The sequence below is a fragment of the Opisthocomus hoazin genome, chromosome 1, assembly GCF_030867145.1.
Source record: "Opisthocomus hoazin isolate bOpiHoa1 chromosome 1, bOpiHoa1.hap1, whole genome shotgun sequence".
NCBI classification, from domain to species: Eukaryota; Metazoa; Chordata; class Aves; order Opisthocomiformes; family Opisthocomidae; genus Opisthocomus; species Opisthocomus hoazin.
This window is the reverse complement of record NC_134414.1, coordinates 62,921,072-62,938,026: the sequence shown is the minus strand read 5'-3', so window position 1 is coordinate 62,938,026 and position 16,955 is coordinate 62,921,072. Positions and strand designations below refer to the sequence as shown.

The 16,955-nt window shown below is 43.9% G+C and overlaps 1 protein-coding gene across 11 annotated transcripts in view; it reads right to left on the bottom strand.

Annotated features, from left to right (window-relative positions):
* The window catches only part of MBNL2 (muscleblind like splicing regulator 2), a 114,836-nt gene that overhangs the window by 33,855 nt on the left and 64,026 nt on the right, over nt 1-16,955 (bottom strand). For all 11 annotated transcript variants that reach the window (XM_075423994.1, XM_075423973.1, XM_075423983.1 and 8 more), the window contains one exon: nt 2,515-2,679. In XM_075423994.1, coding sequence (XP_075280109.1) covers nt 2,515-2,568 — 54 coding nt within the window. In that variant the 5' untranslated portion in view covers nt 2,569-2,679. The remainder of the gene's footprint in view (nt 1-2,514; nt 2,680-16,955) is intronic.

Genomic DNA, 16,955 nt, shown 5'->3' with positions numbered 1-16,955 from the left:
GTTTGTGTGCTCAGCTGTCACCAGTGGCAAGCAGAATAAATATTATAATCTCAGCTGGACACAATATTTAGAAAGGGATTATTCAGGCTTAGCTACAGTTCATCTTGCAAAAAAAAAAAAAAAAAAAAGATTTGAAGGAATGACATGGGTCTAAAAATCTGTTTCATGCCTTCCTACATCGAGTCAGTGAAGTCATGACCAGAAGAAAGAGCGCTTGTGTGATGCTAAAACGCAGCCCTACCGAGGGAGAATGGTGGGTTTGTTACCACCAGCTCCATGGAGGCGTGGAGGCAGAACATCTCCACAGTCAGACCTGGAAAGTGCTTTAGCTCTGCAGAGCTGACGTTTACCCCAGAGAGTGACAGCTATAATTATAAATGAGGAAAAACTGCAGAAAAACAGGACACACCTCAGATTAGCTTTGTCAGAAATTAATATCTCAAATTAGCTGGCAGCTAGAAATGAACCACGCAACAGCAGAAGATGAGGGAAAGACTTAAAAACACTTAACGAAGGAGCAGTGCCTTTCTCATCAACGTGGCCTGCATGGCCTCTGCCGGAGAAGTGAAGCCAGCCACGCACAGTACGTAGAAAATATGCACGAGAAAGCATAGGAGCTAGAATGTTTATTTTTGTTTTGAGTTCTTTGGTTTTTTGGTGGTTGTTTTTTTTTTTTTTTTTGAACCAATTGTTAAATTATAAATGAATGTGAGTTAGGACCAAGAAGATGCTTTGAGCAGCTGATTAGCCAGGATACGGAAACGGCATCTACCTGCCCTAGAGAGTTAAAAGTGAATAACGCTCTGCTTTAATCAAAGATCAAAACTGCTTGACATCAAACAGCACAGTTCGTAAGCCAAGTGCGAACTAAATTCTTTACAGCATAATAACGAACGTTTACACGAAACAATGGTTCAATTATGTTGGTGACAATATGTATTATGTAAAATATAAATAACAGCTTTGTATCAGAAATAATTTTAAGAATAAATCCACATGTCAAATGACTTCTACGGAATTTTCTTTCACTTTTTATCCATTTGGTCAAGGCTGAGTCATCTTAATCTGGCAATTTATGTGAGACAGAGAAATAAAACCGAGCACTTTTATCACAGCAGTCAGTACAGAAGGCATTACGTCAATGAAATCGTAAAGTTCAAATGATGAAAAGGGTGAGCAGAAAAAAAAGTATAATTTTACCACCTCAGTTTTTCTTGTAATACTAAGAGGTGGAATCTAGTACTTCATGAAAACTTTTTGTGGTGTAAATTCAAGCAGTAAAAAACCAGGGAATATCAAAACACATTATGCCAATATACCAAGATGCGTTTCGATGAACATGTACCAGAAATTCAGGTACTCCTGACACCCCAGTTTTGTTCATGCCTTCCCACCTTAGAGCAGACGTTTCAAATGTAAAAACACATTTGAAAAAGGCATCTGGGGTGAGCATCCTGTCACCAAATACAGATGTCTTCCTCTGAGATGCTTACACTTGGCTCCTGTGATAGCCCATGGAAAGACAAAGGCTCTTAAAAAAACAAATCATCTAATCCAAATGCAACCGCCTGAAACAAGCCAAGCAAATGGTAATTAAAAGAGCCTATTTCTTTCGATAAAGTATAAATGGACCTAGGAAGCCCAGCACAGAAGTTGATGCCAACACTCCAGATGCCTCAAGTTAGAGAAATAAATCCCACTCCAGTGGGATGCCTTACACTAGGCATTCAGACTGAGAAAACATCATTAGCAGCCGTGTGTGAGAAGTTTAATTCAGATTTCTTGCCTAAGCATGCTTTGGAAGTCTGGTTCAACGAGGAGCTCAACTGCAAAGGCAGCCCAGAGCAACTGATCGTTTTAATGTATATCCAAAGGTGCTGCTCATGTGTGCTAGACTCTAGTTTCACGTCACCTTCCAGATCTGAAGTGTCCCAGGCACCACACACATTACCTTAAGATAGAATGCTGAGTTTGTAAAGTGCATGCACCAGCAATTCTCTATGTTATTCTGGGACACTTCAGATTTCAAGAGAGTAAGAAAATGTTACCCAGAATGACATTAACCTTTGTTCCTGTTACTGGGATTAACTACTACTTAAAGCCACTCAAAACCACAGACTCTTGAGAAGGGAACTTTGCATTCCTCCTTAAATAGCTAGCTTACTAGCAAATTATTATTATATCATTTTTCACCCCCAGAAGGTTCATAGGTAAAAACCTTACAAATCTAGACAAAACCTGGCATGAACCAAATGAAAGGAAAAAAAAAAAACATGAGAGAAAGAAAAAAAAAGGCAAACGAGTCTGGGATAAAAAAACCCCACCAAATCTACAGCAACACTCCATTATACCTTCAAATGCAAACATACATTAACATATCTCTATTAATACATTCCTTAAGTCAACAGATGGGGACTATTTTTATTGCTGTTAGTTTAGAGAACTGTTGCAGGTCAGTACAGTCTTCTGCTTCAACTTCACTTACGAATAACATCATTAGAGAAATGTACTTACCACTGGCTGTAGCGGCGTCCCCGGAAACATGAACTGCATTTGCTGGGCAAGCATTGCGGCTGCAGTTTTTTGTTGGATTAAGTTGTTCCTGCCATTGATTTCCAGCTGAGTTTTTAAATGTGTTGGTGGATGAAGGTACTTGCAGTTCTCCCTTGTACAACGACCCTGGAAAAATAAGTCACGCTAATTGGTATACTGCTTTTGATGATGGTTTAATGCCTTTGAGCAAAATACTACACCATAAACTAAGCAAGAACTAATGAAATGCAGGGTGTTTCCTGGGAACCATGTAGCAGGCTGGGAGGAGCTGATGGCCTTGAGCTCTGCCTCAGCCCACTACCTCTGACTGATCATTAATGCTATTAGCCACAAAAAAAAGAGAAAGACTTTGAAACAGCATTTTCATTGTTAAGTACAGATCACTGCTATACAAGTAATACTCTAAGTATTATCCAGACTGCCTGAACTGCCTCTCACAGTATATCTTTGCTAGAGTATCTGGTGTTACATAAATGTTATTGCAAACGACATTACCTTATGAATAACAAATTCAAATCTTCTTTAAGAGGAATGCAGTTTTAAGCACGTTATATTAAAAAAATAATTGTGTGTTCATGGCAGTAGGGATCTGAAGTGGCCACTCTCTGCTTGTGTTCGCTCATACATTCACCCTTATTCCAGTTCACTGCCTGCTGGCTTACTGTTTCTATTACATCAGCACAACTTTGAACCATTTACACTCAAGGATAAACAAACAGAAGTCAGGCTGGTACTTTCGCAGCCTAAATTCAGAAGCAATACACGGAGGTAAATCTGAAGGTACACAGCAAAAGGAGAGCTCCCAATCAACCTAAAAGCAGGAATTTTTAGACAGTTTGAATCCTAGAATAGTTTAGGTCAGAAGGAATCTTATAGATCATCGAGTTCCAGTCCCCCGGCCATGGTGGGTGGGGGAGGGGGCACCTTCCACTAGACCAGGTTGCTCACAGCCCCGTCCAGCCTGGCCTTGAACGCTTCCAGGCAGGGGTATCCACAGCTTCTCTGGGCAACCTGTGCCAGTGCCTCACCACTCTCACAGTAAAGAATTTTTCTTCTATCTAATCTAAATCTACCCCCTTTCAGCTTGAAGCCATTACCTCTTGTCCTATCACTCCATGCCCTTGTAAAAAGCCTCTCTCCAGCTCTCTTGTAGCCCCCCTTCAGGTACTGGAAGGCTGCTGTAAGGTCTTCCTGCAGCCTTCTCCAGGCTGAACAGCCCCAACTCTTTCAGCTTTTCCTCATAGGACAGGTGCTCCAGCCCTCGGATCATTTTTGTGGCCTCCTCTGGACCCACGCCACCAGGTCCATGTCCTTCCTGTGCTGGGGGCTCCAGAGCTGGACGCGGGACTTCAGGTGGGGTCTCACCAGAGCAGAGCAGAGGGGCAGAATCCCCTCCCTCGACCTGCTGGCCACGCTTCTCTTGATGCAGCCCAGGACACGGTTGGCCTTCTGGGCTGCGAGCACACATTGCTGAGTCACGTTGAGCTTCTCATTAACTGGCATGCCCAAGCCCTTCTCCTCAGGGCTGCTCTCAGTCCATTCTCCACCCAGCCTGTATTTGTGCATGGGATTGCCCTGACCCATGTGCAGGACCTTGGACTTGGCCTTGTTGAACTTCATGAGGTTTGTATGGGCCCACCTCTCAAGCCTGTCAAGGTCCCTCTGGGTGGCATCCCTTCTGTCCAGTGTGTCGACCACACCGCTCAGCTTGGTGCTGTCACAAACTTGCTGAGGGTGCACTAATATGGGTGGGCAGTCACCTCTGAGGTGGCTTGTGTTGGAGGAGATGGACATGGAGAACACCTCTACAGGCAGTGCACACTGACCAAAATGTAGGCAGAGCAGTCTAAGTCACGCTGGTACTTTTTTCCCCACAAAGGGAAATCATAGGGTGCATCAGGCAGTTTGTGCAGCCACAGGGCAGGACCTGCGGAGATCAGAAGCTCCTTGATGACCGGCTCACAGTCACAAAGTTTTAAGATCTGTGACCAGAGGATCTAGAGCATTAGTCAAACTGCATTTGACATACTCGAATTATAGAAGATAAGTTTCCGAATTTAGACCTTTTTTAAAAGTGCTTTTCAAGTTTCCCATTCACTGGTACACAGGCTTTACAATTCGTAGCCAAGCAGGAATGTCCTCCTATAGCCAAGAAAACACTGAGATCCCTCGCAGTAACATCACACAATACACAGGTACACTGACTCTGTGCATGCATACACACACACCGCTGCAAAGCTCTCAATACGCTTTGAGCGTCCCAGAACAACAGCGTTGATGTTGTACTTATTACTCTTCACACTGCTGATTCTGCCTGTAATCTGTATAAGGATGTAATAACTACCTACAGAGTAAGTTAAACACGTCCAGGAAGGTTCTCCTGCACCGAGGCCAACGCGAACGCACACGGCTATTTCCACACTATTAAACTATTGAGAACAGCCCTCTCCTGAACTGCGCCTGGCCACTGCTCAGGACTACGCTGAACACCAGAAGAGTTCAAGAAAGCTAATAATTTAAGAAAAAAAGCCGGTCTCGGCGCTCAGGAATACTTCTTGGTGCTGTTTTAACCTGCTAGTACAGGTGCAGCCATTTTCAGGACACTGTGCCTTCTTTCTGACTTCCCTTGTGCAAGTCGCTGCTTCTGCTTGGTTTAATGACGTACACAAAAGGAACGTTACTATGTCAGCTGGCATGAGCAGAAAGAGAAATAGTCATGATTTGATGGACACAGGCGGCGGCTGGCTCTTCCATTTGGGGGGAATTACGCTAAATCGGAGCATGCTCAATGCAGGCAATGAGCATACATACACTTTTGTGTTTTCTGATGAGACATTTTTAACTGAGCCCTATTTAACCTTTATCTATTTTGTATATGAATGGTTCATACAGCAAATCTGAAAATTAAAACAGCAAGACCAAATCAAACGACTCTACCTGACAGAAATATCTACCTATGGAAACAAAAGTGCTCCTCAAGTAAGGATTGAGAATAAATCTCAACCACAGCGGCTTCTGGAGTACCTTAAGCCTGATAAGTCCCTTCAGCCAGCCCTCTACTCCCACCTCTGAAAGCACGCGGCTACTATATACCATCATTTCAAGCTCAGCAAAGCAACCCACAGAGCACAAAAGACTGGTTATTTCAGAAAACTTTCCAAAATAATCCAACCATACAAAAAAATGTACTGTCCTCTTTAAACTTATTCATGCCTGTGCCTCATTTACTAGCTTTTTGAGCTCCTGGTTAGCAATGAATGTACTATAAAAGAGTTGTGTGGCCCCATCATGCTGCTATAGAAAGCGCTGTAAACAGATCAAGCCTTGTTGAAATGAAATGACCCAAAATAAACCACAGTGGAATGAGCACTGAAAATAGTGAGCAGATTAATCGAGCCCTAGCTACCAAAATTAAATAAATTCTGAGGCCAGCTTTCACTTTCGGGACCTACAATGGTTGGGTGAAAACACCCATAAGCGATTTTTCGTTCCTTTTTTAACAAATGCTCCATGTCCCTATGAACCCCTGATGAGAACAGTTTCAGAGAGGAACTGCAGATTCCCAAGCAGGAACAAAAATTCAAAGTTGTGGTATCATCTCAGTCAAATGGGATCCTAGATTTTTTTGCTTATTAAAAATTCAAATATGAAGTCCAACTGAGACAATAGCACATATCAGCCAAACAGAACAGGTGATTCTACACAACATGCAGAAGTATTCAACAGGTTGGGTCAATATCTACAATACGAGCCTACTCTGGATTCTTGAAAAAAAACTACTATGCTAGCAAGCTGTGAAGCCACCTCATAGCAGATAGAGAGACAAAATTGAGTGCTTTAACTTTAGGATGCACCAGTATCAAGCTTGTGGAGCAAGGCCTGGGTCACCACAGCTCTTAAACCCACAGCAGTTCAGGAGCTGCTCCATGGGCACTCAGTCCTTCCAGTGCACAGCAGCATAAACTCTGTCAGCGGGATGAGGCAGCCAGCAGGGAAAATAATTGTTTCACACAATTTTCGACCTGCTCCCACATGTGAGTCAGAGCCCTGAAACTGAGGGCCCAGACAGATTGGTTTGAAACTTGGTCCCTAGAACCTCCTGTCACCTGTGAAGCAAAAGGTTATCAACAAGCACATCATAAGCTGTTGTGTGCTTCCTGTGCGGGTTCACCTGAAAAACAATCCCTTTCAATGAGCTGTCTCGTTATCTGCAATGGGTAGTAACAGCGAACAGACACCAAATTAAATTCCCAGCACTGTTACTCCCCTCATCCTGCAAGGATGGTGCCCACCTCTGACCTTTCATTTCTCTGCCTTCCTCCTCTACAATTAGCCTAGCCTAATTTGTAGGGCCACATTTCAGGCAGGTAATGGAAAGTTTGAGCAGAAAAACTACTTTTCTACTGCTAATTACCCAGTCTGGGAACATGCTGTGGCTCGTGTCACGAGTGTGCCACAGGCTTCACTCCGGTGAAGAAGCAGGACAGGGAAAGGGTGCACCAAGGAGCTGGGAACTCAAAGGACTCCAGCGCCCATCACCCAGGTGCAGCAACAAGAGGCTCCACTGCGGCAGGGGCAATAGTCTTGGGAGCTGCTACCTGACTGGCTTAATATCAAAACCACATCCCTTAACGAGCCATGTCCCAGCACTGACTTTTTTTTTATACCAGTTGATTTCCCTATTAAGAGCAATAGATAGTTTGCCTAAAATCAATGGCACAAGACAGCCCACAGGCTAGAGTGTATTAAAAAGCTAGGTATGTGCGAAGAATTATCATTTAAAAATAGGTAAAATGAGGCAAGAGCAGAAGTAACACCCGTTAACTCTGCACACTAAAATATTAAGAATGCCCCTCCTGTCCACGAGTTGTATAGCCACATCTCTGTCTTGAATCTCTTACAAATCCACAGCTTTCTTCAGTATTTTACTACTGCTCTAACAGTGACAACAATAATTCATCCAGACCCAGGCTGGGAATTGCTTATGCATAATAATGAGTTAGTTTTTACTTACTAAAATTACCTTTATCTTTCATAAAAATAAGATGTTTGAATTAAAAAAAAAAAGGGGGGGGTGTGAAAAAATGAAAACAATGTTTCTTTTATCTCTTAAACTGAAAATCAATGAATGCATCCACAACCATTTTGCTCAGGTACTGAAATCTGCTTTTAAGATGGGGGTCAATACATATTCTTAGCATGCTTATCATAAAATCCCACTAGTAAATCTAACGGTCCCAATCCATACAGCCAATGCAAAACTGCTGAAAGACACTTCTCTGCAGCACAATCTGGTGGGTTTTTTTGCCAAAAGGAGAGGCTAATTCAGGTTGGAAGGGACCTTGAGAGGTCTCCAGTTCAACCTGCTCAGAGCAGGGCCAGCCCTAGGGTCAGACCAGGTTGCTCCAGCCAGGTCTTAGAAACCTCCATGGGTGGAGCCTGCACAACCTCTCTGAGCAACCTGAGCTACTGCTTGACTGTCCTCATGATAAAGATGATTTTCCTTACATTCAGTCTGAACCTGAACCTGTCTAGTTTTGGCTCATGCCGTCTGCCTCATGTCCTCCAACCACACACAGCGGTGAGGAGCTGGGCTACACCTTTGGACAACCTTCTTGTCCTTGAAGGCTGCTCTTACATGAGGAGCATCACCATGCAACATCACCATGTTGTCTTCTGTCAGCGTGCCTCTCTCAGGTTTGAACCCTGAGGGATACATGTTAGGTTTTTTAAACCATACTAGCTAAATTAAGACTCCCTCTATGCTTTACCTCATACCTTGGGAAGGCAGCAGCCCTGGTTACCTGTTATCTTATCAAAGCACAAGTGTTATCCATCATTACACTAACCAAATTATTTATATTTTCCTTAAATAGTTAAAATGGGGAAAGTCCAGCTTGAAGCTAAGCACACAAATCCAAAGTTAATTGAGGCAATTTATTGATACTATTAGTGGGAAATAACAAAGGATGCCTCCTCCACCTCACAGCACAGCCTAACATCTAACCTGCGACACCCATCACCTTTCAAGGACAGGTTATCCGATGAGAAGCAGAAACAGGGAGACCTGCTTCCTCGCAGACGTCTGTCCCTTGTTCCTAACCTCTCTTCCCTGGGTATTTCCAGCTCCCCCCACGAACCTCTGTTCTCCATAAACTCCCAGCCTTCTCCCGTACCCCACCTCCCTCCTTCCTCCTCCCCCAGAACACCCTCCCACCTCTCCTAACTATAGACCAGGAAACAACTCACACGATAAATATAACTTGCTCAAGCCGTGCGTGTCCTGCAGGGCCAGCCAAAAGGGGCACGTGGCTGGCAGACCACGCTTGGGAGCAGCTCAGCGCACGCTCTAGCCTTCTCCTTAACCGGGTAGTAACTGGGATCTCTCTCTTCTTTTTGCATAACCACTAAGAACTTTGTGATCTGTCTTTGGGATGTCTGCTTCTAGCAACTTCGCTTGAAATAGGCCAGGGTGTTCAAAAGTTATTAGGGTGTGAGCATGATGCTGGCAAAATCTGGGTAGTGCAATTATGCAGAACCTGTTTCCTTATGAAAACAAGCTAAAACTAACAAATGCAGATGAAATTGTATGATCTCTCAGGATTAAATATGCAGTCTTATGATGGGGAAAAAAAAAGTCTATGACTTCCAAGTCATGCATGGTTTTAGAAGGTATCTGAGCAACTGGTTCTACAAGGGCAAAAAGACTGATTTTCTGGTTTCCAGCTAGACACTCTGAGATCCAAACATGTGCTGGAGTTTGAAAAAACATACCAAAGCCCAAATTTTTTAAAAAAGTAATAACCACCTGATGCCACAACTGCCTCTCCTGCTGGGGAAAAAACAAAAATTGCAATTTTTTGTATCATGTTGCTTCAGCAAACTTGCACATGCTTGTAAAGATCAGATCACATTCTAATGAACTAATGCACTTGTAACTGCAGGCGTGCTAGTTAGCTAGACATCACCTGCTTGATATTGATATTAGATACCTGAAGATATTACATACTGTTCAAGCCTTGGCAGAGCAGGAGCTAGCACAAGCCGCTGACTGGAGCGGTGGCAGCACACAGCAAGAATAGCCACAGACACAGCCGTGTCAGCAGCTGTGGAGGTACCTCAGCCATAAATACTCCTCTGGAAGAGCTTCTGACAAGAGCAGAAACTGTTTCTTCTCCTTTGGGATTCCTCCTCAGCGGTCTCATAGGAAATTCTGGTTGGGAACGTGTGTGGCCTCCCCCAATCAATTGAACAGTTTCACCATCGCATAAATCAGGAACTTCTCAATTCCAGTAACCCTGAGGATTCAGTCTGAGGGTGACGGAGCACTGGAACAGGCTGCCCAGGGAGGTTGTAGAGTCTCCTTCTCTGGAGATACTCAAGACCCGCCTGGACAAGGCCCTGTGCAGCCTGCTGTAGGTGACCCTGCTTCGGCGGGGGGGTTGGACTAGATGATCCACAGAGGTTCCTTCCAACCCCAAACATTCTGTAACCCTGGGCTCCCTGGGGCTAATAATCGACCTGGTCAATAGGAGGGCAGGGTGTTTTGGGATACTTAAGCTTCTGCTCCCGTCCATAGACAGCCACACTAACTCTACCACCCCAAAACATCCAGTTGAAATGTTATTTTTCAAACGCAAAAATACAAAAAAGTTAAAAAAAAAATCAAGAAAGCACTGACTATGTACTCATACACAGAGAGGGATGATTCCTCTTGTTCTACAGGACTTGCATTTATGCATTTCCCTGTATATTCTAATACATGAGAGCTGAAGAACCAACAGGACTTTCAACACTCAAGGAAAACCACTAGACTTCAGTATGGACTGAGTTAAATCTACTTTCCATCTAGCATCACAACGCAGGAATTCAATTTTCCTACGCAGGTCTAGCTGCTTCCTAAGTTTTCTCAGAAAGTAAAAAAGCAGATACCACAGCCCCGTTAAAGTATTCCCTTTCCCGCTGCTGTGAACACGTACCATCTCACACAATCTGGAGGACTACACACGCCCGGGGAGTTAAGCGTATGTGCAAGGACTTCAGAGATTTAGTTAAGCCTTAAGAACGACTGAGTAGTCATAGATTTTTCAGAATGTAACTTCATATTTTATTTCTTCCTTAAGGTATTAAAAAAAGCTTCAAACAGTTTTTGAATTTTGCATGATTTCACATCTAGAATATGTTGACTTGCAAATATGCATGCTTATGAAAACATGATTCCTTTAGCCTAAGTAGAATCATATCTAATTTTATAGAAAGAAATGGAGACCAGAATAAGATCCCCTATCTTGAAAATGAGACATAGCAGAACTAGCTGAGAAAAAGTAAAATAATTTCAAAAGGACCAAACTGTACTAGTAACAGAAATATGAAGCTTTTGATGGACAGCTCAAATGCCTCACATTTCACTTTTGCCATACACCTTGCCAGCACAAAGATCTAAAGGAAAAAATGTATTTCAAAAAACACAAGCATCTCCTATATTACCCTTCAAATATTTCAGCTGTTGAATCTGTTTTCCTGGAAAACAAACAAACAAACAAAAAGCCAAAGCTGGAAAACAAAACAAACAAAAACAACTTAGAAACTTTACTGAGAAATTAATCCTGTATTTTTAAAGCCACGTTGCAAGTCCGCCCACCAAAGTTAGTGAGTGTGCATACATATTTATATGCACCTACATGCTTCCGTTCCAAGAAAAAGTAGAAGACAAATTAACCTTCTTGCTTTAAGGTAGAAAAGGAAAAAGGTGGCAAAAAAAATCTCATGCGACTCCAGCTTGATTCAGTCTCCCACAAGTTAAGAAAACCCGTTAGCTGCTCTTCTAATGATTTCAATTATTTTTAAGAAACTAAAAGCTGGTAAAATAAAAATGATCACTTTGGTTCATAAAGTTAGAGAACAAGCACTGTGGCCAACAGAAAAAACAGAAAAATATTGCAGAAAAATTGCAGTCTTATAAAAAGATGGAATGTTTAAATGATATAAGAGTCTTAACACGAAAGACTTAATAGGACATATTTATTTAAATGGAAAAAAGACAAAATGTTCTACTGAAGAACACATTTGTAATGCACAAAGAGCTCCAAGTCTCTCAAGATGCTCTTTCAAACAAATGTTGAGAAGGATGGCTATAGAGAACGGTTTAATAATTTGCCTTGCAATATCAAGGGAAGTGTACTCAATATTAAGTTGCTCAGAAGAGAAAGAACTCGAGCAGATATTGCAGACGCCAAAAAAAAGGCACTTATGAAACTGTAAGTCATTTGACAAACATCCTCGAGATTACTCTAACAAATAAGACAAAACAAATTCAGACACAGAAACAACAATTTAAACTAATAGCAATTTATTTTATTTCTGTGTTTATTGCCTTGAAAATAATTTGAGAATAATAAAGAAATAAAGATTATTTCTTCCTCAGTTACGTAGCTCCTTTTCCTTTTCTTTTCCCATTTGTCCCCCTCACTGTCACTCAAAAGCAAAACCAGTTGTTTTTATCTTAGCTTCATGCTTGGCTACCAGCGTCAATCAGGACATCACAAGCAACTGTGGACAATCTTTGAAATAAATGTTCACCCTAACCCACACAGGCAACTTCCATGGAAGGAGAGGCAGCCAGCGCGCAGTACAGGGGAAGACCCCTACAGAATAAACATAAAGAAAGCAGGGGGAAGTGTGACCTTGCTGGGTCAAAATCCCTTGGCTCAGATATTCTGATTTCTACGAGCTGGGTGGTGAGACCCTTCACAGGTCGCCAAGTCGCCTCGTGCAGGGCTCTAACAAACCCACCGCTCCTGCTGTGGAAGGACTGGATGCAGCCCGCCATGCAACTCAAGACCGGCTGCAACAGCAGAGCGGTGATTTAAGCCCTCCAACTCTGCCCATTCGGAGAAGTCAACGTATTCACAGATTCCTGCATTATGGAAAAAATGTCTAAAACCTTTATGGAGTGTCATGATACAGCATTACACACAGTTAACTGATGGCTGGGCAGCTTTAAGGCACCCACTCATCACACGGATCGAGTGTTTTCATGGAAGACAGAAGAGAGCTGTGTAAATTGCAGGTAGGACCATACGGTAACTCAAGGTGACATGGATTTTTTGCTGGTAAACAACACACTCCACAACTAAGTTTAACGTGACTGAACTGTAAAAGAAGAAGATAAGAGCTTGGAAAGAGGCAACTTTCTTCAACTTTTCTGAGTATCTCCAGAGCAGACAAAAATATCCATTCCAGAAGTAATTCCAGTAAAGGAAGGCAAGTTGTTTGACTACAGGTCAGCTGGCAACAGAAAAGGGAACAGTGGTGTAGCAGAACAGCAGAAGACCAAGCAAGAAGATGGGTATGGCATGGTGCCTCTTCCTGATGTACCTCTTTCCTCACCTCCTGCACAATTCCCACGCAAGCCTTCAAGGAGACGTACGCTGACTTGAATTCAAGCTTGCTCATGCAAACGGAATTGAGATTAAACTCCCTTGGTTTGGAAACACTACTTTGCAGTGAAAGGACAGGCAAAGATAACTGCAGAACTGACAGTCAAGCCCTGAGACACCTTATTTCTCTCTCAGTGGCCTGTGAAGGAAAGCCACCATGTCTCAGCACATGGACTACACCCTCCAACGTCCATACCACACGTCCTCCACCATAACCAGGCTAGAAAAGAAAGAGCGAGCAGTGAGGGCAGGTCTCTGATGCTGTAAGCCCAAACGGTGAGCAGCCCAGCAAGACCCAGGCAACGGGCTGGTACGCTGACAATGGTTTCCTCTACAATGCAGCAGGAATCTTAACGTGCCTCAGAAGAAGCCATAAAATCAATTATATGGCATCAAAAAGGAGCAGGAGACACGCTTTTGCAGCGAGGAGCCTGGCTGAACGGATCAGAATGAAATGGGAGGAAAGCACTGTAAAACCGACTACGTTAGCATCCTACAGCAAGCCACCCGCCCAAGGGAGCCTTGAAAAGATGCTTCATTTGAGAGCTGCAGTGAATCAACAGAGATTTGGAAAAGGCCCATCATTTGGAAGGGTCCCACCACATGGTAATGGCCATCAGCACGATTTGGCAAGTCCCTTACATACCAATGGACCCCACTGGCACACTACAGAGAAGAGCGGACCTAACGTACTGGGAGCAAGCAAACACCTTGGCCACCAGCGTGTCATAGCCCCCAGGCTCCCAAGCTGGATGCCCAGCAGCCATGAACAGCTATGGGGGGGACCTGATCTGCCAGGCCACCCCATGTGTGCACCGAACAACGTGCCAGGAATCCCAGTCCGGCTGGGGCTTGCTGGGCCTCTTCCCCACTGGGGATTTCACGCTTTCTCGGCCAGTCGCTTTACAAACAACAGGAAAAAGCAAGGGTCGAGTTAAATACACAAATTGTCGAGGACACCTTACGTAACTGCAGAGGTGAAAAGCACGCTGTCTTGTCCCTCTGCAAAGGAGGAGTGTTTACTCGCCCTCAGTGGCAGCGCTGGAACCGCAGCTGTGTTATTCATAAATCATCAGCTTCGCCCCCAGGACGAGCCAGCGAGGGCTGGAGTCCGACACCAGCTCCCAACTCACTAGAAAGTTCTTGAAAACACACAGAAACTTCTCGGCATTTCAGAAACTCCATGTATTTGGAACTGCATTAGAAAGAACAAATTAAAGAAAAAACTCCTAGAAATGAAAATATATTTGCATTTCCAAAGAAGCATCAAACATAAAATCCCCTGTACTATCCGTAACTGCATGAGAAGCAGCAAACAGATTATCGAGATGAAAAGACACCATACCACTATGGGACCACCGACAGAGAGCAACCAAGTGTGCCCAACCTGAATGGCAAAAGGTTAGCAGGCACCTTTCCTAGCCTTTTCTACACCCTGTCCACGCTCCTCCTCTTCTGGGAATTGATTTCTCAACATCAGTGATGTTTCAGTTTCTGCCTTTTCTTGCAGTCCAATACACGTTGGATTTCCCTCTTCAGGGAACAGGGAAAGCAGCACTAATAGCAGGAGGAGCAGCGAGACCCCTGCCCTGAAGTAGCAGAACATGAGAGTTGGCACCGAGAAACACCCAGAGAATCAACAAACTAGATCAGCTTAAAACACGAAAAAAAAAAAAGGGGGGGGGGGGAAGCAGGGGTATGTGTGTGGAGAGAGGAGGGTGGCAAGAGGTCCAGAAATTCAAGCAAGAGGAAAGAATGAAGCTGTGGCATCCCAGTAACCCCCAAAAAACCCTTTTCTTTTTGCTGAAGGGCTGTTTGACTCCCTCCACCAGGTATCAGGAAGCTTCCAGAAGATCTAGCAAAAATAGCAAGAAGTATAATGCAGTCACATTTGTCTCAAATGGTAGCTTACAGAATCAGGCAGCTGAATCACAGTTATGAGAAAAGACGCATTAGGATGTCTTATTACCTTCTTTGAATGCTATATTCATCTAAGTAGTAGATTATGTGATTGTGGTCTTGAGAGTGCTTATACCTTCTCAATACTCTGTTGAAGGAGCAGATAATTATTCTCTTCCTTAAGACAGCTTCAGCGCCGACTAAATAAAATTCTAAGTTAATCTCAAACTAAAATACTTCCTCTAGGTTTTCCAAGGCATATATCCGTGACTTTCAGGGGAACGCACACACTGGACTCCCCATCATTTATTACATTGCAACGACACAGTCGGTGTATTCCAATGTCCATGGTACCTGTCTCCATCAGTGTCGTGAGTAGACGTGGTGATACCAACCTTCATTACATGACCGCATCTACTATCTTACACCGCCTTCTTTCCCAGACAGCAAATCGGCAGTTGAATGGTATTTCTTCTAAGCCTGACTGCTACTGGGTAGTAGCACTCTAACGCATATTCATCTGTTCCCTGGCCTGAACGCAAGATATCTCTCCTTTAGGGCCTATCCACAGGGCTGGCTCTGTAGGACCACATTAGGAATGGCTCTGTCAAAATGACTAATGGATTTCTCAGTCTTCTTTTGAGACCAGACAGCATTACTCCCACTCTACACAGAACAAACTGAGACCAAACATGGCTAAAGAGTTGAGAAGTGCCTGCCTTTTTTGGCTGCAGATCCCTGCCCTCCTCCTCCTTCCCACCAGACTCCTGCTACTCCTGGGTTTGGGGAGTCCAACCACCGAAGGGCTTGTGGTGAAGATGCCAGTTTCAGGGACTCGCTCACTGGTCTCCAGCGGAGCAGTGAACGCCGGATCAGGAGCCCACCTCCTCCCAGCCAGCACCTGTTGGACGGAGACCTGACCCCCTCCATGCGCCATCCCCTCTCCAGAACACTGCCTGCGACCTGCACCCACCGAGGCAGAGGAAGATACAAGGCTGGAAGAGAGCGCACACTAACATTACCTGGACAGCACATCCCCGACATGTTTTCCTCAACTCCTGGCTCCTACCAGCTCACCTGGGCAAAGTCCCACCCTGTCCCAGCTCTCATCTGCCTCTGCCTGTCCTCAGCCCTCAGTCTGAAGGCAGCCCAGCGCACACGGAGCCCAGCCGATCTGCTCACCAGCCCGCGCATGGCCTCCCCACTTACAAAATGACCAAATTTGGGGGAAATTTCACAAAAACAGCATAAGGCAAATTACTCGTATCAGAGAAACCCTTCTGCTGCTAGATCTCGAGGTTCAGCTGCAAACAATGAGAAATCAAGTTTATCACCAAACCCATTTTAAGAAACACTTGAGAAGGAAAAACAAGGTATTTACATCTTAGCTGTTTCTCAAAAATGGTTGAAGTGTTTCACTGAAACTTTAAATAAACACTCTGAGTCAGTCACTCATCTGTTTCAGCCCAGATAATTGCATTTTGAGACACTTACAAACCGCAGAAAAGGAGGATATTACTTGGAAAGTGGTGGGCAAGATTAAATCCAGGTGGTGATGGCACGCTTGGTAATAAAACACTCATGCATGCCTCATCAGCACACCCGACCAACGGCTACTGATCACAGGAGCTCCGAGCACTTACAGAGAAATAAAAGTAATTAAACACAGTGACAGTAAACAAAGCATTCAGCAACATGTTAAAAATCAAATCTGCTGGACCATTTGTCCAGAAATATTTTAATGCAAGTAGTCATTACGTCCCAGCTGATGCACTCCACAGAGAGAATGAAGAGTTACCAAACAGCATTTTGGCGAATATAACGACTACAAGCACATAAACATCATTTCAAGGCAAACTCTCTGTTATAATTCAAACTGCATCGAAAAGGATTGTGTATTAGTGTGCCAAGTCTTTCCAGTGTCACAGCAAAGCCCTAATGATTTATGCAGACAGAAGAAAAAAGTCATGACCATTTGACTTGAACAAGGACTTCTCTGTCGTTCTTCAGCATTTTGAAAATGGTACCTTCCCACCCCAACTCTTAGCAGGTAGAAGAAGTTCA